The sequence below is a fragment of the Manis pentadactyla genome, chromosome 3 (assembly GCF_030020395.1).
Source record: "Manis pentadactyla isolate mManPen7 chromosome 3, mManPen7.hap1, whole genome shotgun sequence".
NCBI lineage: Eukaryota > Metazoa > Chordata > Mammalia > Pholidota > Manidae > Manis > Manis pentadactyla.
In genome coordinates this window covers 89805063-89831136 of record NC_080021.1, presented here as the reverse complement: position 1 = coordinate 89831136, position 26074 = coordinate 89805063, and the positions used below count along the sequence as shown (strand labels likewise).

The 26074-nt window shown below is 38.2% G+C and overlaps 1 protein-coding gene across 1 annotated transcript in view; it reads left to right on the top strand.

The window, feature by feature from the left end:
- LARP4B (La ribonucleoprotein 4B) overlaps positions 1 to 26074 on the top strand; it is a 141642-nt gene that overhangs the window by 24152 nt on the left and 91416 nt on the right. Inside the window, exons 2-3 of the mRNA XM_057498103.1 lie at positions 8671 to 8804; positions 9411 to 9470. Coding sequence (XP_057354086.1) covers positions 8724 to 8804; positions 9411 to 9470 — 141 coding nt within the window. The 5' untranslated portion in view covers positions 8671 to 8723. The remainder of the gene's footprint in view (positions 1 to 8670; positions 8805 to 9410; positions 9471 to 26074) is intronic.

Here is a 26074-nt window from a genome sequence, read left to right as displayed (position 1 = left end):
ATATGTGATTATAAACAAATTATTTAAAAAGCTTGAGACCACAGAAACAAAACCAACTGAAACACTGTCCTCCAGTTTTAATCAAACACTATTAGTCATCTGATACATTTCCTGCTTTCCTTTGTTTTGTTTGCAAATTTAGTTATGTGAATTTTTAAACATAGTTGTAATTATACTGTCTATAGTTTTATATCCTTTTTTTACTTTATGTAAATTTTGTGACTAATTTAAATAATTGTAATGCATCAATTTCTGTTTTTCTAACAGTTAAATGTTTTTATTTCCCTTTTTTTGCTGAAGTTGCTATGAACATTTTTCATAAAATTGTTTACACATTTTTGTAATATTTCATTAGTACAGATTTTAGCAATAGGTTGTGAAGTTTTAGATGTATGTTGATGCCATGTCCTAGATTTTTCTTTTTCTTTTTTATTATGGAGAATTTTAACCACGGAAGTTGAGAGGGCAGTACTAGCCTCACTGTGTTCAGCAGGTGGCCACCACATGACTGCATTCTTGTGTTTTCCTTTTCGTTTGTATTCTCTGTATTTTAATTATTCTCTTTCCTTAAACTTATAAAAAAATTATTAGCACAGTTTAAAGAAAACCCCAGATGTATAATTTTACTTATAGCCTTTTAATTTATGTCTCTTACAGATAAGACCTTTAAAAATTAACAGCCATGGGACCTTGATTGCACTCTGCAAAATTAAGTTATTCTGAAAATCCTTTATTACCTAAGCTACATTAAATTTTCCTGTCAAAAATGTAACTTTAAACTTAATTTGAATATGTATCCAGATAAAGTTCTCATATTACATAAGATTATTTGGTTAAAACTTTTTTGTTTGTTTTAGCTGTATTTTTTATATATATTTTTATTTTGGTATCATTAATCTACAATTACATAAGGAACATTTTGTTTCCTAGGCTCCCCCCTTCACCAAGTCCCCCCCACAAACCCCATTACAGTCACTGTCCATCAGCTTAGTAAGTGCTGTAGAGTCACTACTTGTCTTCTCTGTGTTGCACAGCCCTCCACGTGCCCCCCCTCATTATACATGCTAATCGTAATATCCCCTTTCTTCCCACCCCCCCTTATCCCTCCCTTCCCACCCATACTCCCCAGTCCCTTTCCCTTTGGTAACTGTTAGTCCATTCTTGGTTTCTGTGATTCTGCTGTTGTTTTGTTCCTTCAGTTTTTTCTTTGTTCTTATACTCCACATATGAGTGAAATCATTTGATACTTGTCTTTCTCTGCCTGGCTTATTTCACTGAGCATAATACCCTCTAGCTCCATCCATGTTGTTGCAAATGGTAGGATTTGTTTTCTTCTTATGGCTGAATAATATTCCATTGTGTATATGTACCACATCTCTTTTATCCATTGATCTACTGATGGACACTTAGGTTGCTTCCATTTCTTGGCTATTGTAAATAGTGCTGTGATAAACATAGGGGTGCATCTGTCTTTTTCAAACTGGGCTGCTGCATTCTTAGGGTAAATTCCTAGAAGTGGAATTCCTGGGTCAAATGGTATTTCTCTTTTGAGCATTTTAAGGAACCTCTATATTGCTTTCCACAATGGTTGAACTAATTTACATTCCCACCAGCAGTGTAGGAGGGTTCCCCTTTCTCCACAACCTCGCCAACATTTGTTGTTGTTTTGTCTTTTGGATGGTGGCGATCCTTACTGGTGTGAGGTGATATCTCATTGTGGTTTTAATTTGCATTTCTCTGATGACTAGTGATGTGGAGCTTTTTTTCATGTGTCTGTTGGCCATTTGAATTTCTTCTTTGGAGAACTGTCTATTCAGCTCCTCTGCCCATTTTTTAATTGGATTATTTGCTTTTTGTTTGTTGAGGTGTGTGAGCCTTTAATATATTTGGGATGTCAACCCTTTATTGGATCTGTCATTTACAAATATATTCTCCTATACTGTAGGATGCCTTTTTGTTCTGTTGATGGTGTCCTTTGCTGTACAGAAGCCTTTCAGCTTGATATAGTCCCACTTGTTCATTTTTGCTTTTGTTTCCCTTGCCTGGGGAGATACGTTCATGAAGAAGTCGCTCATGTTTATGTCCAAGAGATTTTTTTTTTTTTGAGAGGGCATCTCTCATATTTATTGATCAAATGGTTGTTAACAACAATAAAATTCTGTATAGGGGACTCAATGCACAGTCATTAATCAACCCCAAGCCTAATTCTCAACAGTCTCCAATCTTCTGAAGTATAACGAACAAGTTCTTACATGGTGAACAAGTTCTTACATGGTGAACAAGTTCTTACATGGTGAACAAGTTCTTACATGGTGAACAGTGCAAGGGCAGTCATATCACAGAAACTTTCTGTTTTGATCACACATCATGAACTATAAACAATCAAGTCAGATATGATTATTCATTTGATTTTTATACTTGATTTATATGTGAATCCCACATTTCTCCCTTATTTATTTTTTTTTAATGAAATGCTGAAGTGGTAGGTAGATGCAAGATAAAGGTAGAAAACATAATTTAGTGCTGTAAGAGGGCAAATGTAGATGATCAGGTCTGTGCCTATAGACTAAGTATTAATCCAATCCAATCCAAAACATCCACGGATGCAGAAGATTTCTCTCAAAACGGGGAGTGAGGTTCTAAGCCTCACCTCTGTTGATACCCAATTTCTCACCTGATGGCACCCCTGCGACTGTGCCTGTCTTAGGTTGTTCCTCCCTTGAGGAATCTGTCCCCAAGAGATTTTTGCCTGTGTTTTTTTCTAAGAGTTTTGTGGTTTCATGACTTACATTCAGGTCTTTGATCCATTTCGAATTTACTTCTGTTTATGGGGTTAGACAGTGATCCAGTTTCATTCTCTTACATGTAGCTGTCCAGTTTTGCCAGCACCATCTGTTGAAGAGGCTGTCATTTCCCCATTGTATGTCCATGGCTCCTTTATCATATATTAATTGACCATATATATTTGGGTTAATGTCTGGAGTCTCTATTCTGTTCCACTGGTCTGTGGGTCTGTTCTTGTGCCAGTACCAAATTGTCTTGATTACTGTTGCTTTGTAGTAGAGCTTGAAGTTGGGGAGTGAGATCCCCCTGACTTTATTCTTCCTTCTCAGGATTGCTTTAGCTATTCAGGGTCTTTTGTGGTTCCATATGAATTTTTGAACTATTTGTTCCAGTTTGTTGAAGAATGCTGTTGGTAATTTGATAGGGATTGCATTGAATCTGTATATTGCTTTGCGCAGGATGGCCATTTTGACAATATTAATTTTTCCTAACCAAGAGCATGGGATGAGTTTCCATTTGTTAGTGTCCTCTTTAGTTTCTCTTAACAGTGTCTTGTAGTGTTGAGTATTTTTGCATCTATGTTCATCAGGGACATTGGTCTGTAATTTTCTTTTTTGTGGGGTCTTTGCCTGGTTTTGGTATTCGGGTGATGCTGTCTTCATAGAATGAGTTTGGGAGTATTCCCTCCTCTTCTATTTTTTGGAAAACTTTAAGGAGAATGGGTATTATGTCTTCTCTGTATGTCTGATAAAATTCTGCAGTAAATCCATTTGGCCCGGGGGCTTTGCTCTTTGGTAGTTTTTTTGATTACTGCTTCAATTTTGTTGCTGGTAATTGGTCTATTTAGATTTTCTGTTTCAGGGTCAGTGCAACAAGAGGATTTAACCATTATAAATATATATGCACCCAATACAGGAGCACCAGCATATGTGAATTAAAGGAGGAAATAGAATGCAATGCATTCATTTTAGGAGACTTCAACACACCACTCACTCCAAAGGATAGATCAACCAGACAGAAAATGAGTAAGGACACAGAGGCACTGAACAACACACTACAGCAGATGGACCTGATAGACATCTATAGAGCTCTACACCCAAAAGCAACAGGATACACATTCTTCTCAAGTGCACATGGAACATTCTGCAGAATAGACTACATACTAGGCCACAAAAATAGCCTCAGTAAATTCAAAAAGATTGAAATTCTACCAACCAACTTCTGAGACCACAAAGGTATAAAACTAGAAATAAATTGTACAAAGAAAGCATAAAGGCTCACAAACACATGGAGACTTAACAACATGCTCCTAAATGATCAATGGATCAACAACCAAATTAAAATAGAGATCAAGCAATATATGGAAACAAATGACAACAACAACACACAGCCCCAACTTCTGTGGGACGCAGCGAAAGCAGTCTTAAGAGGAAAGGGTATAGCAATCCAGGCCTATTTAGAGAAGGAAGAACAATCCCAAATGAATAGTCTGAAGTCACAATTATCGAAATTGGAAAAAAGAAGAACAAATGAGGCCTAAAGCCAGCAGATGGAGGGACATAATAAAGATCAGAGAAGAAATAAATAAAATTGAGACGAATAAAACAGTAGAAAAAAAAATCAATGAAACCAAGAGCTGGCTCTTTGGGAAAATAAACAAAATAGATAAGCCTCTAGCCAGACTTATTAAGAGCAAAAGAGAATCAACAGAATCAGAAATGAGAAAGGAAAAATCACAATGGACCCTACAGAAATACAAGGAATTATTAGAGAATACTATAAAAACCTATATGCTAAGAAGTTGGAAAACCTAGAAGAAATGGATAACTTCCTAGAAAAATACAACCTTCCAAGATTGACCGAGGAAGAAACAGAAAATCTAAACAGACCAATTACCAGCAACGAAGTTGAATCGTTAATCAAAAAACTACCCAACAACAAAACCTCTGGGCCAGATGGATTTACCTCAGAATTTTATCAGACATACAGAGAGGACGTAATACCCATTCTTAAAGTTTTCCAAAAAATAGAAGAGGCGGGAATACTCCCAAACTCATTCTATGAAGCCAACATCACCCGAATACCAAAACCAGGCAAACGCCCCACCAAAAAAGAAAATTACAGACCAATATCCCTGATGAACTTAGATGCAAAAATACTCAACAAAATATTAGCAAACCAAATTCAAAAATACATCAAGAGGATCATACACCATGACCAAGTGGGATTCATCCCAGGGATGCAAGGATGGTATAACATTCAAAAATCCATCAACATCATCCACCACATAAACAAAAAAAGAACAGATTTTCTATTTCTTCCTTGGTCAGTCTTGGAAGGTTGTATTTGCCCTAATCAGCCTCTTAGTTCTGCTGAACTAGTAATCCAGGAAAGGCAGGCTACTGATTGTCTCCCTCAAGTAACCTTCAGAAAAACGAGGTGGTGTCATAACAGCCTTGGAAGCTGACAGTGAGGTGACGGTGTCTGAACAATGGTGGGTTTTCTGTGTTAGTGTGTATTTGTTCTTCCTGTCCCTCACACTGTCCATCATTGGCCATCAAGAGTCTCTCTCTCTCCTTGAAGTTCCCACTGCTCCTGTGACGTGCCCACAGCAGTCTCTTGATAGCTCCCTTGCTTTCATAGTGATCTATGCCAAGTTCCTCTCAGATTGAGCAGCATTCTATGCAGTGATGGGCCAGCACTCTACGAAAGTGTGGGTGAAAAATGGGGAGAGGCTGAGGAGCAGCCCCAGTGGCGGACAGAAAAGCGGGGATACAGCGTGGGCCTGGGTTGGGTCCTGGCACACACAGAAAGAGGACAGAGTAGAAAACTGGGGAGGTCACAGAAAGTCTAGGTTGTAGTTTAAAGTCACATTCCCCACTGAAAAGATTATATGGATTTTACTTAGCTTATTCGATTTTATGTTTGTATCTCCTTTTATGCTCAACATGTTGAGTACCTAACAATGTAATCCTTATTTACTTTATCATATAATATGTATATGTGTGTGTATAATATTTAAAATAAAAATTTCAAAAGTAATACCAACATTTACCCCCAAAAGCAAGCCTACTGACTACATTTTCAGATTTCTTGGTGAATTTTTAAGATTTTCTGGTGCAAATACTCTTGATTTTAAAATGCTTTTAAAATCACTTAGAATAATTATCTTGATAGTTATGCCACCGACTTTATATGTAGGTAAGTGGCTTTGGGATTTTTTTATATTCTTAAGGATTGCTTCAAGTATCTGGAAAGACCTTAATAAATTTTTAATTATGAAACACATTTCTGATATATGTGAAAAGAATTCTTTAGAAACAGATCTAAGAGACCCATAGTCCACCAGATGAGTGGAATCTCAGGTGAGATTAAAAATGAGTTGCCAGCAGAGACCACTAGGTAGGAGGCAGGGTCCTTGGGTGTCATCTCTCTGGAATTTTTTGCATACAGATGGATGAAATCCAATCAGGAAAGTAACTTTTTGTGAGGCTCCAAACTCTATCAGTTTTTCACATGACTAGGACTTACGCCAGGCGATACTTTGCTTTGTCATTTTTCTCTTTACAACCCTGAGACCAGCTTTTTGGCCATACCAGGACACGGTAGTTTATATAGTTAGAGCTTACATATCTCAGAAGAGTTTTGGTCTCTTAACAAGTAGTGAAGAGTAACTTTGTTACTTATTAGAACTGCTATCAGTGCTTGTACATTGTAATTTGTCTTATTTTAGACTTGGACATTAGATTATAATGTCTAATTTTAATGCCTGAATCTTTGTATTGCTTAAATGGAGTATCAGTAACCCCTTCTGTTGAAAATTTTCCAGTTGAAGGTTTTTTTTTAACTAGGTATATGTCAGGTCAGTAATTAAGAGAGATGATGGTGTAATGTAAAGATTACTTGTTTATGGATAGGATGTGTGGATCAAGTTAGGACCACTGTATATGTTGTACTGAGATATGCCGTGGCTACCTTTTAAACCTTTTGTTACAGAAAATATCAAACATATAAAAGTAGACTGGATCATCTCATGATACCCCCCTTTCCTGGGAGGAACAATTGTGAATCCCTACATCTCTGCCCCTATAATTAATTTGAGGAAAACACAGGATTGTGTTGTTTCCCTGTAAAGATTTCAATATGCAGCTTTAAAAGGTAGGTCTCTTTTTATTGCACTTAGCCACAGCATCATAAACTACCATTTAAGACTATCAAATCTCCTGTCAGTACTGCTTTCTCAACAGTCTTTTTGCTTTACTTTGTTTTACCCAGGTAAAGCCATACAAACCAAATTAAGCCATAGTTTGGTCAGTGTGTGTATGTTGTCTCCTTGTATGTTGAAGCCAGTCTGCCCACTTAGCAGGTCCATGGGGCCCTGCTTGTTTTGCTATACATTTGCATAAGATCACACTCCAGGCTCATTGTTGTATGTTTTCCAAGACCACTTCCTGTCTGGAGGTGGTGCTATTTTAATTGGGAGATGTGTAATTTTAGACTGTTTTGAAAAAAATAAAGGTAGTGTATATAATAAAGAACTCTGATAGTTGATTTTTTTCTCTTTTGGCTATCATGTTTTCAACCAAATATTTTTCTGTTTGAGAATCTTAAAAATCTGGAAGTTAATAGTGGTGAAAGCATCCCCACCACCTTATGTGACTTGTCATTCTGGGTACCGGTCTGTATCTTTATTCTTGGCCTTTGATGGTTTTGTGAGAATGGTGTTAGTTTCTGTTATAATTTAACATTGGTCATTCATCCTACATTTTGAAAACATTGAGTTCCTTAAACAGATGTAATTCATCTGAAATATCTTTTCTCTATTCGTAGTTTACATCTTGCAAACACGTCCCACAGCATCTGAGTGATTCTGCACTTCTGCGGTTGATGGCATACCTCGCAGTTGGATGCAACAGCCTCTTATCCTCAGATTATTTCATTAGCTAGTGTTCTGAGACTTTCTCATAAGCAGGTTTTGAGATGAGGGAACGCCATCATAAAAACAAACCTGTATAGTTACCTTGTGAGACAATAGTCGTTTGTTTTTCAGCTCCTCCGTTGGGTACTCAGATACCCTGTGTTTTCAGAGGAGCCTGAAAAGCTGTCTGGGTAAATCAGTTCTTTACCCTGTGGAGCAATGTAGCTTATAGCCAAGAGGCAGAATGCCTGAGTTCAGGCCTGGATGTCCAAGAATCCCGGTTCTGATACTGGTAGCATGAAATCACGAAAGCTTATCATCCCTTCTGAGCCAGTTACTTCTCAAGCCATTTTGGAAAATCAAATAAGATATTTATTACATGTGCAGTTCAGTGTCTAGCTGTTGAGTGAGTGAATGCTTCACAAAGGCTGTTTAGCAGTACTTGTGTGTCAACTGTATTCAGTTTTTTCAGTTTCTGTGGCTCAGGACTGTGAAGGGATTGCTTTTTAATTAGTTGCTTCTGGACAGTAGTAACAGATGTCCAGGTAACAGTAGCTGTACCCTGAAACAGAATGAAATTAATAGGGGCTGGTCAAAAAAAACACACATATATATATGTAGATACAAATATGGGATTCATCAAATCCCAAATTGGAGTTCAATTAACTTTGTAATTTTCTGTTTTTAAAAAATGGGCATGAGTGGGTTTATATGTCCGAATCTTAGAATATCATCATGGTCACCAACCAGATTCATTTGCAGAAGAAACTTATTTTTAAAAAGTATTATTTCTTGGGTGAGTAAAGTGTAAATTATGGGAAGATTTATTTAAACTACTTAGACTGCAGAGGGATAAACAGTATCCTGGAAAACTTGCAGATTTTAAGACTTCTTAATAATTTCATTGTAAGAGTCAGTTATACTTTGCACATCAAGTTACCATTTTAACTGTCTTTGTTGTTCTACAGCCTCCTCCAGTTAACAGGAAACTTCTCCAGTGGAGCCACAAAGTGAACGGCTCATGACTTCTGATCAGGACGCTAAGGTCGTGGCTGAACCACAGGGCCAGCGTGTCCAGGAGGGGAAAGACAGCACTCATCTGGTGAGTGGGCCTTGAGGCCAGCATTGGCCTGCATTTCTCTCTTCTCTTCTTCTGCTAACGGAGTCCACACGGGATGCAGTAAGTAAATTGAAATAGTAACATGGGCAGATATGGTGTTATATTCTGAATAAATTTATGGGTAGTTTAGTAGAGGAAACTGAGAAAAAACAAGTAGCAGTTACAACTCTAGGTACATAAAGCTTTTGGATGATGAATCACCAGGAGAAATGCAGTGATTTATAAATACTTTAATAGCATCGCAGCTGTTGTGGTATATCAAGAGTGAATTAAGGCTACAGTATGAATTTTTTATTTTGACTGTCTTTGTTTATTGTAAGATTTTATCATGTCAGACAGTAGTAAATTTTTAAATGGCTTTGGGAAAAGTAGATTTTCTTAATTTTCCCTATTGAAACTACAAGTAACTTTACTTGTGGTGTACAGTCAGAATTTCAAAGTATTTTAAATGTCAAGACCCCTCCATCTTTCTTTGTCATGTAAAAAAATGTGCTTTTGTGGTGAGTTTTGGTTTGCTGAATTACTGTGGTTTGAAAATATGTTTCTTTACTGTTGGTGACAGTGTGTTTGATGTTTTCACTTTTGCAGATGAATGGTCCCATATCTCAAACCACTTCTCAGACAAGTTCTGTCCCAGCTTTGAATCAGGTAATTCGAGATTAATCACAGCCAAGGCTAACAGTTATTTCCTTACAACAAATGTTTGTGGTAAAAAAACTAAAAAATGTCCAAGTTTGCCCAAGAAAGTGGGTGAACCCACCTGTGTGCAGCAAATGTCTGTACTGTACATCCTGTTCTGGCTTCTGAGTGTGTGTTGAGTGGGTAGTTCTGCAGAGGACAGTGTATGCCATGTGTGTTCATTTCATGTCGAACATGCATCACATTATTTTTAGTGTTCCAGTGATGACCTATAGAATGTGTATGATTAGGTCTGCATTCTGAAACTTGTGCTCTTCAAAGCACACTAGTCTTAGTACACTTTTACTGAGAAGATGGATGTCATGTTTCAGCTGTTACTAATGAAAGAGTAAGAACACGGAGACCGTTGGGTTAACTCTGCTTTGTGTTTCACGTATGTGTGTGGGTGCATTTGGATCCACTCCAAATTTGGCTTGGCAGTCTTCTAAATTATCTTTTAAGTCTTACAAAAAGTTAAAAAAGTAAATCCCCATCTATTTTTAAGTAAAAGTAAAATTTTAAAGTAATCTTTCAAAATTTATAGTAAACCTGGTGACTTAGGCTAGGAATGAAGGGATTTCAAGTTTGTTTTGGAGGTGGACCAACCACATCAGCCTGAGGATTAGATGTATAATTCGCCCAAATTATAAGGAGTTCATGTATAAATTAAAGGAGGGGATTGGATTATTGATCTACGTTTAATAAGATAGAATTTTAAAAAATGAGACCCCCCTTCAAATATTATACTTCATTATTGTTATTCTGTTACATAGGTAGAATCTTTTGCATACTGTGTTTTATATTGATTTAAAAAAATAGTTTTATGATATTGTAAGTAATTTAAAATCCAAATATAAGAAAGACCTCTAGTAGTCTTTAAGGTGGAAATTATGCAGAAATAGTTTTTTTTAATTATTTTAAAACAGATCTCCCTCCCCATGGTTGATTTACAGCCCCAAATTATATTCAAATGTCTTTAAAACCTATTGCAGGGCATAAAACTAAATTGTGCATTGTATGGAGTTTTTTGCTTGATTTTTTAAAGTATTTTTTTTTTTTTTTTTTTTTTTTAATAATGATTTTTTATTGAAGGGTAGTTGACACACAGTATTACATTACATGAGTTTCAAGTGTACAACACAGTGGTAGAACATTTATATACATAATTCTAGGTTCCAGCTATCACCCTACCAGGCTGTTACAATATCTTGACTATATTCCTTATGCTATACCTTACATCCCGGTTACTAATTTATTTTACCATTGGAAGTCTGTCCTTTTTTTTTTTTTTTTTGTGAGGGCATCTCTCATATTTATTGATCAAATGGTTGTTAACGACAATAAAATTCTGTATAGGGGAGTCAATGCTCAATGCACAATCATTATTCCACCCCAAGCCTAATTTTTGTCAGTCTCCAATCTTCTGAGGCATAACAAACAAGTTTTTACATGTAGAACAAATTCTTACATAATGAATAAGTTACATAGTGAACAGTACAAGGGCAGTCATCACAGAAACTTTCGGTTTTGCTCATGCATTATGAACTATAAACAGTCAGTTCAAATATGAATACTCATTTGGTTTTTATACTTGATTTATATGTGGATACCACATTTCTCTCTTTATTATTATTATTTTTAATAAAATGCTGAAGTGGTAGGTAGATACAAGATAAAGGTAGAAAACATAGTTTAGTGTTGTAAGAGAGCACATGTAGATGATCAGGTGTGTGCCTGTAGACTATGTGTTAATCCAAGCTAGACCAGGGCAATAAAACATCCACGTATGCAGAAGATTTCTCTCAGAACGGGGGGGTGAGGTTCTAAGCCTCACCTCTGTTGATCCCCAATTTCTCACCTGATGGCCCCCCTGCGACTGTGCCTGTCTTAGGTTGTTCCTCCCTTGAGGAATCTTACCCGTCTCTGGCTAACCAGTCATCTTCCGGGGCCATACAGGGAAATGTGAAGTTGGTAAGTGAGAGAGAAGCCTTATTGTTTGAAAAAGTTAGCTTTTTACTTCTTTGCATATTTATGCCCTGTGGCTTCTATGCCCAGCATTTGTCTTGAGGTATCTTTACCACTTGGAAGAATTATGATACTCGGTAAATTTGATATGAGGCACGAATTCTATTTAAGGGTTGTAATTAGGAAGGAAGAAGAAAAGCTATAGAAGTAGCAGGCGGAAGAAAACTTGGGAAGATTGATTATTTCTTTGATATATCTTCTTGTAGAGTAACTTCAGCATGTATAGGTTTTAAGCTACTACTTAAATTGCACACACACATTAACATAATAGGAGTATAGTTACATAACCAAAGCATATCTGTAATTACCAGCCATCTGCAGTGAAACCAAGAAAACCAGTTAGGCACCTTAGGCATTTGTGAAAACTTATCTATGATATGGTGGATATTGTCCAAATGAACTTGAACAGTCTGAGAGAAATCAGACAAATTAAAACAACCCATTCCTGGGGACTGTTCACATGCCATATGTTCTTTTAACAATAAATAGTTTGTAGTTGTAAGACTTTGGAGCGCTACAATTTGCACTTCTCCAAATTCTTGGTTGAGTTCCAACAGTATAGATCCAGTCCAATTTTGTTGTTTTACTATATGCACAGGCCAGCTTAGATATCTCCTTCCTCATTCCCATGGCAGGTCCAGGAACTGGTGGGATGAGTGCATCTACAGCTGTAGCAGTGCGTGGATCTTTGTTGGGGTTTTTTGATGATCATCTTCTGGCATGAGTCTTCCAGAGGGTGCAGATGTTGGAAGTTCTTTTTCATATCGTATCTTAGTTCATTTTCGGGGTAGCCCAATTAGGCTTTGATCCTCTGTATAAACACAAACAGACCCTTTGCCTACACTTTTATATGCCCTTTATACCCTTGTGTAGAACTCGTTGGAGGTTACCACACAGGAACTGCCCTTTTTTTTTTTTTTTTTTTTTTTTTTTTTTGCTATCACTAATCTACACTTACATGACGAATATTATGTTTACTAGGCTCTCCCCTATACCAGGTCTCCCCTATAAACCCCTTTACAGTCACTGTCCATCAGCATAGCAAAATGTTGTAGAATCACTACTTGCCTTCTCTGTGTTGTACAGCCCTCCCTTTTCTCCTACCCCCCCATGCATGTTAATCTTAATACCCCCCTACTTCTCCCCCCCTTATCCCTCCCTACCCACCCATCCTCCCCAGTCCCTTTCCCTTTGGTACCTGTTAGTCCATTCTTGAGTTCTGTGATTCTGCTGCTGTTTTGTTCCTTCAGTTTTTCCTTTGTTCTTATATTCCACAGATAAGTGAAATCATTTGGTATTTCTCTTTCTCCGCTTGGCTTGTTTCACTGAGCATAATACCCTCCAGCTCCATCCATGTTGCTGCAAATGATTGGATTTGCCCTTTTCTTATAGCTGAGTAGTATTCTATTGTGTATATGTACCACATCTTCTTTATCCATTCATCTATTGATGGACATTTAGGTTGCTTCCAATTCTTGGCTATTGTAAATAGTGCTGCAATAAACATAGGGGTGCATCTGTCTTTCTCAAACTTGATTGCTGCATTCTTAGGGTAAATTCCTAGGAGTGGAATTCCTGGGTCAAATGGTAAGTCTGTTTTGAGCATTTTGATGTACCTCCATACTGCTTTCCACAATGGTTGAACTAACTTACATTCCCACCAGCAGTGTAGGAGGGTTCCCCTTTCTCCACAGCCTCGCCAACATTTGTTGTTGTTTGTCTTTTGGATGGCAGCCATCCTTACTGGTGTGAGGTGATACCTCATTGTAGTTTTAATTTGCATTTCTCTGATAATTAGCGATGTGGAGCATCTTTTCATGTGTCTGTTGGCCATCTGTATTTCTTTTTTGGAGAACTGTCTGTTCAGTTCCTCTGCCCATTTTTTAATTGGGTTATTTGTTTTTTGTTTGTTGAGGCGTGAGAGCTCCTTATATATTCTGGACGTCAAGCCTTTATCGGATGTGTCATTTTCAAATATATTCTCCCATACTGTAGGGATCCTTCTTGTTCTATTGATGGTGTCTTTTGCTGTACAGAAGCTTTTCAGCTTAATATAGTCCCACTTACTCATTTTTGCTGTTTTTTTCCTTGCCCGGGGAGATATGTTCAAGAAGAGGTCACTCATGTTTATGTCTAAGAGGTTTTCGCCTATGTTTTCTTCCAAGAGTTTAATGGTTTCATGGCTTACATTCAGGTCTTTGATCCATTTTGAGTTTACTTTTGTATATGGGGTTAGACAATGGTCCAGTTTCATTCTCCTACATGTAGCTGTCCAGTTTTGCCAGCACCACCTGTTGAAGAGACTGTCATTTCGCCATTGTATGTCCATGGCTCCTTTATCAAATATTAATTGACCATATATGTCTGGGTTAATGTCTGGATTCTCTAGTCTGTTCCATTGGTCTGTGGCTCTGTTCTTGTGCCAGTACCAAATTGTCTTGATTACTATGGCTTTATAGTAGAGCTTGAAATTGGGGAGTGAGATCCCCCCTACTTTATTCTTCTTTCTCAGGATTGCTTTGGCTATTCGGGGTCTTTGGTGTTTCCATATGAATTTTTGAATTATTTGTTCCAGTTCATTGAAGAATGTTGCTGGTAGTTTCATAGGGATTGCATCAAATCTGTATATTGCTTTGGGCAGGATGGCCATTTTAACGATATTAATTCTTCCTAGCCACGAGCATGGGATGAGTTTCCATCTGTTAGTGTCCCCTTTAATTTCTCTTAAGAGTGACTTGTAGTTTTCAGAGTATAAGTCTTTCACTTCTTTGGTTAGGTTTATTCCTAGGTATTTTATTTTTTTTGATGCAATTGTGAATGGAGTTGTTTTCCTGATTTCTCCTTCTGTTGGTTCATTGTTAGTATATAGGAAAGCCACAGATTTCTGTGTGTTGATTTTGTATCCTGCAACTTTGCTGTATTCCGATATCAGTTCTAGTAGTTTTGGGGTGGAGTCTTTAGGGTTTTTTATGTACAGTATCATGTCATCTGCAAATAGTGACAGTTTAACTTCTTCTTTACCAATCTGGATTCCTTGTATTTCTTTATTTTGTCTGATTGCCGTGGCTAGGACCTCCAGTACTATGTTAAATAACAGTGGAGAGAGTGGGCATCCCTGTCTAGTTCCCGATCTCAGAGGAAATGCTTTCAGCTTCTCGCTGTTCAATATAATGTTGGCTGTGGGTTTATCATAGATGGCCTTTATTATGTTGAGGTAGTTGCCCTCTATTCCCATTTTGCTGAGAGTTTTTAACATGAATGGATGTTGAACTTTGTCAAATGCTTTTTCAGCATCTATGGAGATGATCATGTGGTTTTTGTCTTTCTTTTTGTTGATGTGGTGGATGATGTTGATGGACTTTCGAATGTTGTACCATCCTTGCATCCCTGGAATGAATCCCACTTGGTCATGGTGTATGATCCTTTTGATGTATTTTTGAATTCGGTTTGCTAATATTTTGTTAAGTATTTTTGCATCTACGTTCATCAGGGATATTGGTCTGTAGTTTTCTTTTTTGGTGGTGTCTTTGCCTGGTTTTGGTATTAGGGTGATGTTAGCTTCATAGAATGAGTTTGGGAGTATCCCCTCCTCCTCTATTTTTTGGAAAACTTTAAGGAGAATGGGTATTATGTCTTCCCTGTATGTCTGATAAAATTCCGAGGTAAATCCATCTGGCCCGGGGGTTTTGTTCTTTGGTAGTTTTTTGATTACCTCTTCAATTTCGTTGCTGGTAATTGGTCTGTTTAGATTTTCTGTTTCTTCCTGGGTCAATCTTGGAAGGTTATATTTTTCTAGGAAGTTGTCCATTTCTCCTAGGTTTCCCAGCTTGTTAGCATATAGGTTTTCATAGTATTCTCCAATAATTCTTTGCATTTCCGTGGGGTCCGTCGTGATTTTTCCTTTCTCGTTTCTGATACTGTTGATTTGTGTTGACTCTCTTTTCTTCTTAATAAGTCTGGCTAGAGGCTTATCTATTTTGTTTATTTTCTCGAAGAACCAGCTCTTGGTTTCATTGATTTTTGCTATTGTTTTATTCTTCTCAATTTTATTTATTTCTTCTCTGATCTTTATTATGTCCCTCCTTCTGCTGACCTTAGGCCTCATCTGTTCTTCTTTTTCCAATTTCGATAATTGTGACATTAGACCATTCATTTGGGATTGCTCTTCCTTTTTTAAATATGCTTGGATTGCTATATACTTTCCTCTTAAGACTGCTTTTGCTGTGTCCCACAGAAGTTGGGGCTTAGTGTTGTTGTTGTCATTTGTTTCCATATATTGCTGGATCTCCATTTTGATTTGGTCATTGATCCATTGATTATTTAGGAGCGTGTTGTTAAGCCTCCATGTGTTCGTGAGCCTCTTTGCTTTCTTTGTACAGTTTATTTCTAGTTTTATGCCTTTGTGGTCTGAAAAGTTGGTTGGTAGGATTTCAATCTTTTGGAATTTTCTGAGGCTCTTTTTGTGGCCTAGTATGTGGTCTATTCTGGAGAATGTTCCATGTGCACTTGAGAAGAATGTATATCCCGCTGCTTTTGGATGTAGAGTTCTATAGATGTCTATTAGGTCCATCTGCTCTACTGTGTTGTTCAGTGCTTCCGTATCCTTACTTATTTTCTGCCCAGTGGATCTATCCTTTGGGGTGAGTGGTGTGTTGAAGTCTCCTAGAATGAATGCATTGCAGTCTATATCCCCCTTTAGTTCTGTTAGTATTTGTTTCACATATGCTGGTGCTCCTGTGTTGGGTGCATATATATTTAGAATGGTTATATCCTCTTGTTTGACTGAGCCCTTTATCATTATGTAGTGTCCTTCTTTATCTCTTGTTACTTTCTTTGTTTTGAAGTCTATTTTGTCTGATATTAGTACTGCAACCCCTGCTTTCTTCTCACTGTTGTTTGCTTGAAATATGTTTTTACATCCCTTGACTTTTAGTCTGTACATGTCTTTGGGTTTGAGGTGAGTTTCTTGTAAGCAGCATATAGATGGGTCTTGCTTTTTTATCCATTCTGTTACTCTGTGTCTTTTGATTGGTGCATTCAACCCATTAACATTTAGGGTGACTATTGAAAGATATGTACTTATTGCCATTGCAGGCTTTAAATTCGTGGTTACCAAAGGTTCAAGGTTAGCCTCTTTAGTATCTTACTGCCTAACTTAGCTCGCTTATTGAGCTGTTATATACACTGTCTGGAGATTCTTTTCTTCTCTCCCTTCTTGTTCCTCCTCCTCGATTCTTCATATGTTGGGTGTTTTGTGCTGTGCTCTTTCTAGGAGTGCTCCCATCTAGAGCAGTCCCTGTAAGATGTTCTGTAGAGGTGGTTTGTGGAAAGCAAATTCCCTCAGCTTTTGTTTGTCTGGGAATTGTTTAATCCCACCGTCATATTTGAATGATAGTCGTGCTGGATACAGTATCCTTGGTTCAAGGCCCTTCTGTTTCATTGTATTAAATATATCATGCCATTCTCTTCTGGCCTGTAGGGTTTCTGTTGAGAAATCTGACGTTAGCCTGATGGGTTTCCCTTTATAGGTGACCTTTTTCTCTCTAGCTGTCTTTAACACTCTTTCCTTGTCCTTGATCTTTGCCATTTTAATTATTATGTGTCTTGGTGTTGCCCTTCTTGGATCCTTTCTGTTGGGGGTTCTGTGTATTTCCGTGGTCTGTTTGATTACTTCCTCCCCCAGTGTGGGGAAGTTTTCAGCAATTATTTCTTCTAAGATACTTTCCATCTCTTTGCCTCTCTCTTCTTCTTCTGGGACCCCTATAATACGGATATTGCTCCTTTTAGATTGGTCACACAGTTCTCTTAATATTGTTTCATTCCTGGAGATCCTTTTGTCTCTCTCTATGTCAGCTTCTATGCGTTCCTGTTCTCTGATTTCAATTCCATCAATGGCCTCTTGCATTCTATCCATTCTGCTTATAAACCCTTCCAGAGTTTGTTTCATTTCTGCGATCTCCTTTCTGGCATCTGTGATCTCTTTCCGGACTTCATCCCATTTTTCTTGCGTGTTTCTCTGCATCTCTGTCAGCATGTTTATGATTCTTATTTTGAATTCTTTGTCAGGAAGACTGGTTAGGTCTGTCTCCTTCTCTGGTGTTGTCTCTGTGATCTTTGTCTGCCTGTAGCTTTGCCTTTTCATGGTGATAGGAATAGTCTGCAGAACTGGGACGAGTGACGGCTGGAAGGACTTCCTTTCTTGTTGGTTTGTGGCCCTCCTCTCCTGGGAGAACAGCGGCCTCTAGTGGCTTGTGCTGCGCAGCTGCGCGCAGACAGGGTTTCTGCTTCCTGCCCGGCTGCTATGGAGTTAATCTCCGCTGTTGCTGTGGGCGTGGCCTGGCTCGGGCAGCTACTCCAAAATGGTGGAGTCGCGTTGGAGCAGGAGCTGCTGGGAGGCTATTTATCTCCGTAAGGGGCCTCCCTGCTCCCTGCGGCCCAGGGGTTAGGGTGCCCAGAGATCCCGGATTCCCTACCTCTGGATTAAGTGGCCCGCCCTGCCCCTTTAAGACTTCCAAAAAGCACCCGCCAAAACAAAACAACGACCACAAAAAAAAACAAGAAAAAAAAAATTTTTTTAATAAAAAAAAAAAAAAATTTTTTTAATTAAAAAAAAAAAAGGTGGTCGTTCGTTTTTCTTTATTCTCCGGTGCCAGCCTCAGGCCTCTGCTCACTGGTCTTTCTGCCCTGTTTCCCTAATATTGGGGTCCCTGTCCCTTTAAGACTTCCAAAAAGCGCTCGCCAAAACAAAGCAGCAAAAAAGCAAAAAAAAAAAAAAAATGGTCGCGCGCTTTTCTTATGTCCTCTGTCGCCCAGCCTCCAGTGCCTGCTCACTGTTCTTGCTGCCCTGTTTTCCCAGTATCGAGGGCCCTGCACTCTGTCCCGGATGGCGGGGGCTGGGTGTTCGGCAGTCCTGGGCTCCGTCTCCCTCCCGCTCTGCCTGCTCTTCTCCCGCCGGGAGCTGGGGGGAGGGGCGCTCGGCTCCCGCCGGGCCGGGGCTTGTATCTTACCCCCTTCGCGAGGCGCTGGGTTCTCTCAGGTCCTGATGTGGTCTGGATATTTTCCTGTGTCCTCTGGTCTTTATTCTAGGAAGGGTTGTCTTTGTTATATTTTCATAGATATATGTTGTTTTGGGAGGAGATTTCCGCTGCTCTACTCACGCCGCCATCTTCCGCCCCCTCTGATTTTTTAAAGTATTTTATGGGGAAGAATTTCAGTAAGACCTATATGGAAAAGAATTGAAACTCTTGAGCCAGAATTCAATATTTCATTTCTGTGGAGAAACAATTTCCAACTGGTACTGCCTATACATGCTTTCTTTGTCATTTCTAAGAGCTAACATCCTGTAACAGAATGTCATATGGCTAGTTTTAGGTCCAGCCTTGCTGCCCAGTACCCCTGGCATCCCTTGTCCAGGTCACATCTCTGACAACAGGCTTCTTAAAATGTGCATTATATGTTTACCAGTTTTACATGGTATTGCATACTTTAGATTTTCTTAGGATCATTAAATACTAGAGCTGGAAGGTGCCATAAGACACCATCTGGATTCACACCATGTGTGTCCTTTTTTAAATAGTTTTAAAGGACATCATGTATGGCCTCATACTTGCCCTTGTAGTGTTTTCTTTATGTTGATATGCCATCACTTCTTAAAGCCATTTGAGGGGTTTTGGTGGAGCACTTAAATTGTTTATTTTCCTATTATAAGTGACATTTTTCTAACTGGCATTATTCACAGTGCATCTAAGTGTGAGGATATTTTAGTTGGTTTAGTGGCTCTGAGTACTGATACTAAGTAGTTGTCAGTTGCTGTGATTAGCAAGTATGCTTAGCAGTCTGAGTTAGGGACCAGTCTCTTTGAGGTTTAATCTTTCACCCAAAGTTGGATGCAGTCTCAGTAGGAGGAGAATCACCATAGTGATGCCCAAGTAAATGTCTGAATAATTCAGGAGCAGGTTTGCATTTATCCAGTGATAATATTCTTATTTATTATATGGTTCTCTCCCCACCCCACCACCTGCCACCAAAAAAAAAAAAAAATCTTACTGAGTAGTAACTATTTGCAAGTTTTGCCAAACAGTGAGTCCCAAAAAGTGATTTTTACTAGAGGAAGCTGAGATCTGAAGAATCTTAAGTAATTTCCCCAAGTTTACTCAACTATCAACTAGAAAGAGGCAGAACCAGGATTTCAATCCAGGCAAACTGGCTTCAAAGGCCAAACTTAAGATAAAGTACTTCCTCTTTGGCATCTGTCAATTCCATTTAAAAAGTGAAACAGTGGGTAGAAAATAGTACCAAAAACAACCCAGCTCTTGTGAGCCACATGGCAGCAATTTGCATTGTCTCTGAGTAGAAGAAATTAATTTGGAATAAAGCTGGAAGATTTTAGGTAGGGAATAGCATGACATATTTTAGGAAGATTATTTTGACCTCATTATGTTAAGAGAATGAATTATAGCATGTCAGTAATAGAAACAAACCAAATAAAAACTATTAACTAATGAAGTTGAGAAACGATGGTGACTTAGGTTAGGAATGAAGGGATTTCACCTTTATTTTGGAGGTGAATCTGCTGCACCAACCTGAGGAGAGGATGTAAAGGTCGAGGTAAGAGCAAGATAACACAAGAGTAGTTGAGCAGTCTGATGGCTGGTGGTTTCCTGCATTTTGAGATGGAAAAAGCTGGGGAAGTAAATGTTTGTGGAGGGAAAATCCACCTGGTAGAAATTCAAGAAAGCAGTGAAGTGGGCAGGTGGGCCAGTTGAACTTCAGTAGTGAGTCTAGAGCTGAGATGTAACAGGTAGATGTTTAACCGGACTTATGTAGAAAAGACTATTAAAGCTATTGTGTATGTGAATTAGGGGTATACAGTTGAAAAGTAATGGAGTTACCATACAGAATAAAACCTATTCATATACTTTTTTATCCTTCTGACTTTCTGCCCAGTGTGAAGGTTTTTACATCTGTTAAGGGCATTTTTGGTTATAACTGTGTTCTTTAATGATTTATCTTCTGCTTAGTCAACTAAGTATTCCTATGTGTATATTGGATTAAAGTTTATTTAAGAAATTACGTTCTGTATATTTTTCTAAATGTTTCAAATGTGTAAATTTTATCTTGGGAGTTTTAAGACTCAAAAGGGCTATGTAATCTTATTGGGACTTCTCTGCAAGGTATATTTAAATAGAAACTTTGTTAACATCAGCATGACATAATTGATAGTTTAGTCATTCATCCTAAAAACTTAGCCATTCCATGTATCTTATCTATATCTTAGGGTTACCATGGGGATTATGTATAACACCCAGGTGTTAAAGCTATCTAAGTCAAAGCCTCCTTAATCTCAGAAGCACACAAAAACTACTTATTAAAATTCTCCCCCGCCTTATGTTACTAGTATCACAAATCCCATCTTTTATTATTTTGTGCCCAATAACATAGATTTATAGTTATGCATTTGCCTTTTAAATCCTGTAGAAAATAAAAATTGAGCTCTAAATCAGAATCAAATTATAATAGCTTTATAATTTTCTGTGTAATTACTTTTACCAGAGAGCTTTATTTTCTCATGCAGCTTTGAGTTACTGTCTCAGGTCCCTTCTTCTCAGCTTGAGGGACGCCAGTTAGCATGTCTTGCAGGACAGTTCTAGTGGCAGCAAACTCCTTCAGTTTTTGTCTGCCTGGTAATTGCTTAGCTTCTCTTTGGTTGTTGAAGGATAGTTTTGCTGGATAGAGTCCTCAGTGACAGTTTTTCTTTTAGCACTTTACATATATCATCTTTCTATTTTGGCACCTGCAAGTTTTTCTATTGATAAGTCAGCCAATAATCTTATGAGGCTCTTGTGCTTGATGAGCTGCTTTTCTGCAGCTTTTAAGCTCCCTGGTCTTGACGGTTTAATAGTAATGTGCCTTGGTGGGTCTCTGGGTTCATCCCATGGAAGTTCATTGAACTCTTGGATTTGTAAGTTCATGTATTTCAGCAAATTTGTGGAGTTTTTGGCCATTATTTCTTTAAATATTCTCTTTTCCTCTAATACTCCTGCAATGCACATGTGGGACCATTTAATGATGCCCCATAAGTCTTTTAGGCTCTAGTAGCTTTATTATTTTTTTTTCTGTCTGTTCCTCAGACTTGACCATTTCACTTATCCTGTCTTCAGATTTGCCAATTCTTTCTTGTCTCCATCCCAGTCTACTAAGCGCCCCTAGTGAATTTTTCAATTCAGCTGTTGTACTTTTTAGTTCCAGAATACTTCTTTGGTTCTTTTTTTATAATTCCTCTTTTTTAATACTCTCATTTTGTTCATGTGTTGTTTTCTTGATTAACTTTAGTTCCTTGTCTATGTTTTTCCTTAGCTTTATGAGCATATTTAAGACAATTATTTTAGTCTTTTATGTAGTCAGTCCTATATCTGAGCTTTATCAGAGACAATTAATTTTGTTCCGTTTCTTTGTATGCCTAGTGATGTTTTGGGGATTGAAACTTGGATATTTGGTTATATTTGTAATGTAGTAACATTCTCTTTTTTAAAAATATTTTTTACCCCACCCATTTACCTCTTAACAGTTTCACACCCTCTTGAACTCTCTCTTCAAAGTTCTTTTCAACTTTCCCTTACGGTATGTATTGACTATTGGTCTCGTGCCGGTATTTAGCCTTAGATGGAGTTTACCACCCACTTTGGGCTGCATTCCCAAGCAACCCAACTGCAGGAAGACACGGGCCTGGCATGCTGGGGGCCGCTACCGGCCTCACACCATCCATGGGCAGTAACATTCTCTTCTTATCCATGGTTTGCTCTTTGCCATCATCATTGTTGAATGCTGTAGTCTCGTTTTGAGACTTTCACAAATTATTTTTTGTGAAGCTGTTCCTTGTCACATATGTTCACTGAAGTTTCTGTTCCTTTAGCTTGTATCCATCTAATATTTTGAGAGAGATGTCCTTGAATGCTACTTGTATTTTTTTTAAGGTATCATTGATAAACAATCGTATACTCAGGTTTTACATGAGCAACATTGTGATTACTACATGTCCCCTATTATCAAGTCCCCACCACATACCCCATTATAGTCACTGTCCATCAGCATTGTAAGATGCAAGAGAGTCACTACTTGTCTTTTCTGTACTATACTTCCTTCTCTGTGTCCCCCCTATATTATGTGTGCTAATCATAATGCCCCTTAATCCCCTTATCCCGCCCTTCCCAGCCACCTTCCAGAGTCCCTTTCCCTTTGGTAACTGTTAGTCCATTCTTGGGTTCTGTGAGTCTGCTGCTGTTTTGCTCCTTCAGTTTTTGCTTTGTTGTTACACTCCACAAATTAGTAAAATCATTTGGCACTTGTCTTTCTCCACCTGACTTATTTCACTGAGCATAATACCCTCTAGCTCCATCCATGTTGTTACAAATGGTAGGATTTGTTTTCTTCTTATGGCTGAATAATATTCCATTGTGTATATGTACCACATCTTCTTTATCCATTGATCTACTGATGGACACTTAGGGTGCTTCCATTTCTTGGCTATTGTAAATAGTGCTGTGATAAACATAGGGGTGCATATGTCTTTTTGAATCTGGGATTGTTTTCTTAGGATAAATTCCTAGGAGTGGAATTCTTAGGTCAAATGGTATTTCTATTTTTTTTTTTTTTGAGGAACCTCCTTACTGCTTTTCACAATGGTTGAACTAGTTTACATTCCCAGCAGCAGTGTAGAAGGGTTCTCCTTTCTCCACATCCTCACCAACATTTGTTGTTGTTTGTCTTTTGGATGGTGGCCATCCTAACTTGTGTGAGGTGATATCTCATTGTGGTTTTAATTTGCATTTCTCTGCTGTTGAGCGATGTGGAGAATCTTTTTTTTTTTTTTTTAAATAATTATTTTTTATTGAAGGATAGTTGACGCACAGTATTACATTACATTAGTTTCAAGTGTACAACACAGAGGTAAAACATTTATATACATAATTCTAGGTTCCACCTATCACCCTACCAAGCTGTTACAATATCTTCACTATATTCCTTATGCTATACATTACATCCCGGTTACTGATTTATTTTACCATTGGAAGTCTGTCCTTGTTTTTTTTTTTTTTTTTTTTTTTTTTTGGTGAGGGCATCTCTCATATTTATTGATCAAATGGTTGTTAACGACAATAAAATTCTGTATAGGGGAGTCAATGCTCAATGCACAATCATTAATCCACCCCAAGCCTAATTTTCGTCAGTCTCCAATCTTCTGAGGCATAACAAACAAGTTCTTACATGTAGAACAAATTCTTACATAATGAATAAGTTACATACTGAACAGTACAAGGGCAGTCATCACAGAAACTTTCAGTTTTGCTCATGCATTATGAACTATAAACAGTCAGTTCAAATATGAATACTCATTTGGTTTTTATACTTGATTTATATGTGGATACCACATTTCTCTCTTTATTATTATTATTTTTAATAAAATGCTGAAGTGGTAGGTAGATACAAGATAAAGGTAGAAAACATAGTTTAGTGTTGTAAGGGAGCAAATGTAGATAATGAGGTGTGTGCCTGTAGACTATGTGTTAATCCAAGCTAGACAAGGGCAATAAAACATCCACGTATGCAGAAGATTTCTCTCAGAACAGGGGGGGTGAGGTTCTAAGCCTCACCTCTGTTGATCCCCAATTTCTCACCTGATGGCCCCCCTGCGACTGTGCCTGTCTTAGGTTGTTCCTCCCTTGAGGAATCTTACCCGTCTCTGGCTAACCAGTCATCTTCCGGGGCCATACAGGGAAATGTGAAGTTGGTAAGTGAGAGAGAAGCCTTATTGTTTGAAAAGGTTAGCTTTTTACTTCTTTGCATATTTATGCCCTGTGGCTTCTATGCCCAGCATTTGTCTTGAGGTATCTTTACCACTTGGAAGAATTATGATACTCGGTAAATTTGATATGAGGCACGAATTCTATTTAAGGGTTGTAATTAGGAAGGAAGAAGAAAAGCTATAGAAGTAGCAGGCGGAAGAAAACATGGGAAGATTGATTATTTATTTGACATATCTTCTTGTAGAGTACTTCAGCATGTATAGGTTTTAAGCTACTACTTAAATTGCGCACACACATTAACATGATAGGAGTATAGTTACATAACCAAAGCATATCTGTAATTACCAGCCATCTCCAGTGAAACCAAGAAAACCAGTTAGGCACGTTAGGCATTTGTGAAAACTTATCTATGATATGGTGGATATTGTCCAACTGAACTTGAACAGTCTGAGAGAAATCAGACAAATTAAAACAACCCATTCCTGGGGACTGTTCACATGCCATATGTTCTTTTAACAGTAAATAGTCTGTAGTTGTAAGACTTTGGAGCGCTACAATTTGCACTTCTCCAAATTCTTGGTTGAGTTCCAACAGTATAGATCCAGTCAAATTTGTTGTTTTACTGTATGCACAGGTCAGCTAAGATATCTCCTTCCTCATTCCCATGGCAAGTCCAGGAACTGGTGGGATGAGTGCATCTACATCTGTAGCAGTGCGTGGATCTTTGTTGGGGTTTTTTGATGATCATCTTCTGGCATGAGTCTTCCCGAGAGTGCTGATGTTGGAAGTTCTTTTTCATATCGTATCTTAGTTCATTCTTGGGGTAGCCCAATTAGGCTTTGATCCTCTGTATAAACACAAACAGACCCTTTGCCTACACTTTTATATGCCCTTTATACCCTTGTGTAGAACTCGTTGGAGGTTACCACACAGGAACTGCCCTTTTTTTAATTTATTTTTTTGCTTTGTTTTTGGTATCACTAATCTACACTTACATGACGAATATTATGTTTACTAGGCTCTCCCCTATACCAGGTCTCCCCTATAAACCCCTTTACAGTCACTGTCCATCAGCATAGCAAAATGTTGTAGAATCACTACTTGCCTTCTCTGTGTTGTATAGCCCTCCCTTTTCTCCTACCCCCCCATGCATGTTAATCTTAATACCCCCCTACTTCTCCGCCACTTATCCCTCCCTACCCACCCATCCTCCCTGGTCCCTTTCCCTTTGGTACCTGTTAGTCCTTTCTTGAGTTCTGTGATTCTGCTGCTGTTTTGTTCCTCCAGTTTTTCCTTTGTTCTTATATTCCACAGATAAGTGAAATCATTTGGTATTTCTCTTTCTCCGCTTGGCTTGTTTCACTGAGCATAATACCCTCCAGCTCCATCCATGTTGCTGCAAATGATTGGATTTGCCCTTTTCTTATGGCTGAGTAGTATTCCATTGTGTATATGTACCACATCTTCTTTATCCATTCATCTATTGATGGACATTTAGGTTGCTTCCAATTCTTGGCTATTGTAAATAGTGCTGCAATAAACATAGGGGTGCATCTGTCTTTCTCAAACTTGATTGCTGCATTCTTAGGGTAAATTCCTAGGAGTGCAATTCCTGGGTCAAATGGTAAGTCTGTTTTGAGCATTTTGATGTACCTCCATACTGCTTTCCACAATGGTTGAACTAACTTACATTCCCACCAGCAGTGTAGGAGGGTTCCCCTTTCTCCACAGCCTCACCAACATTTG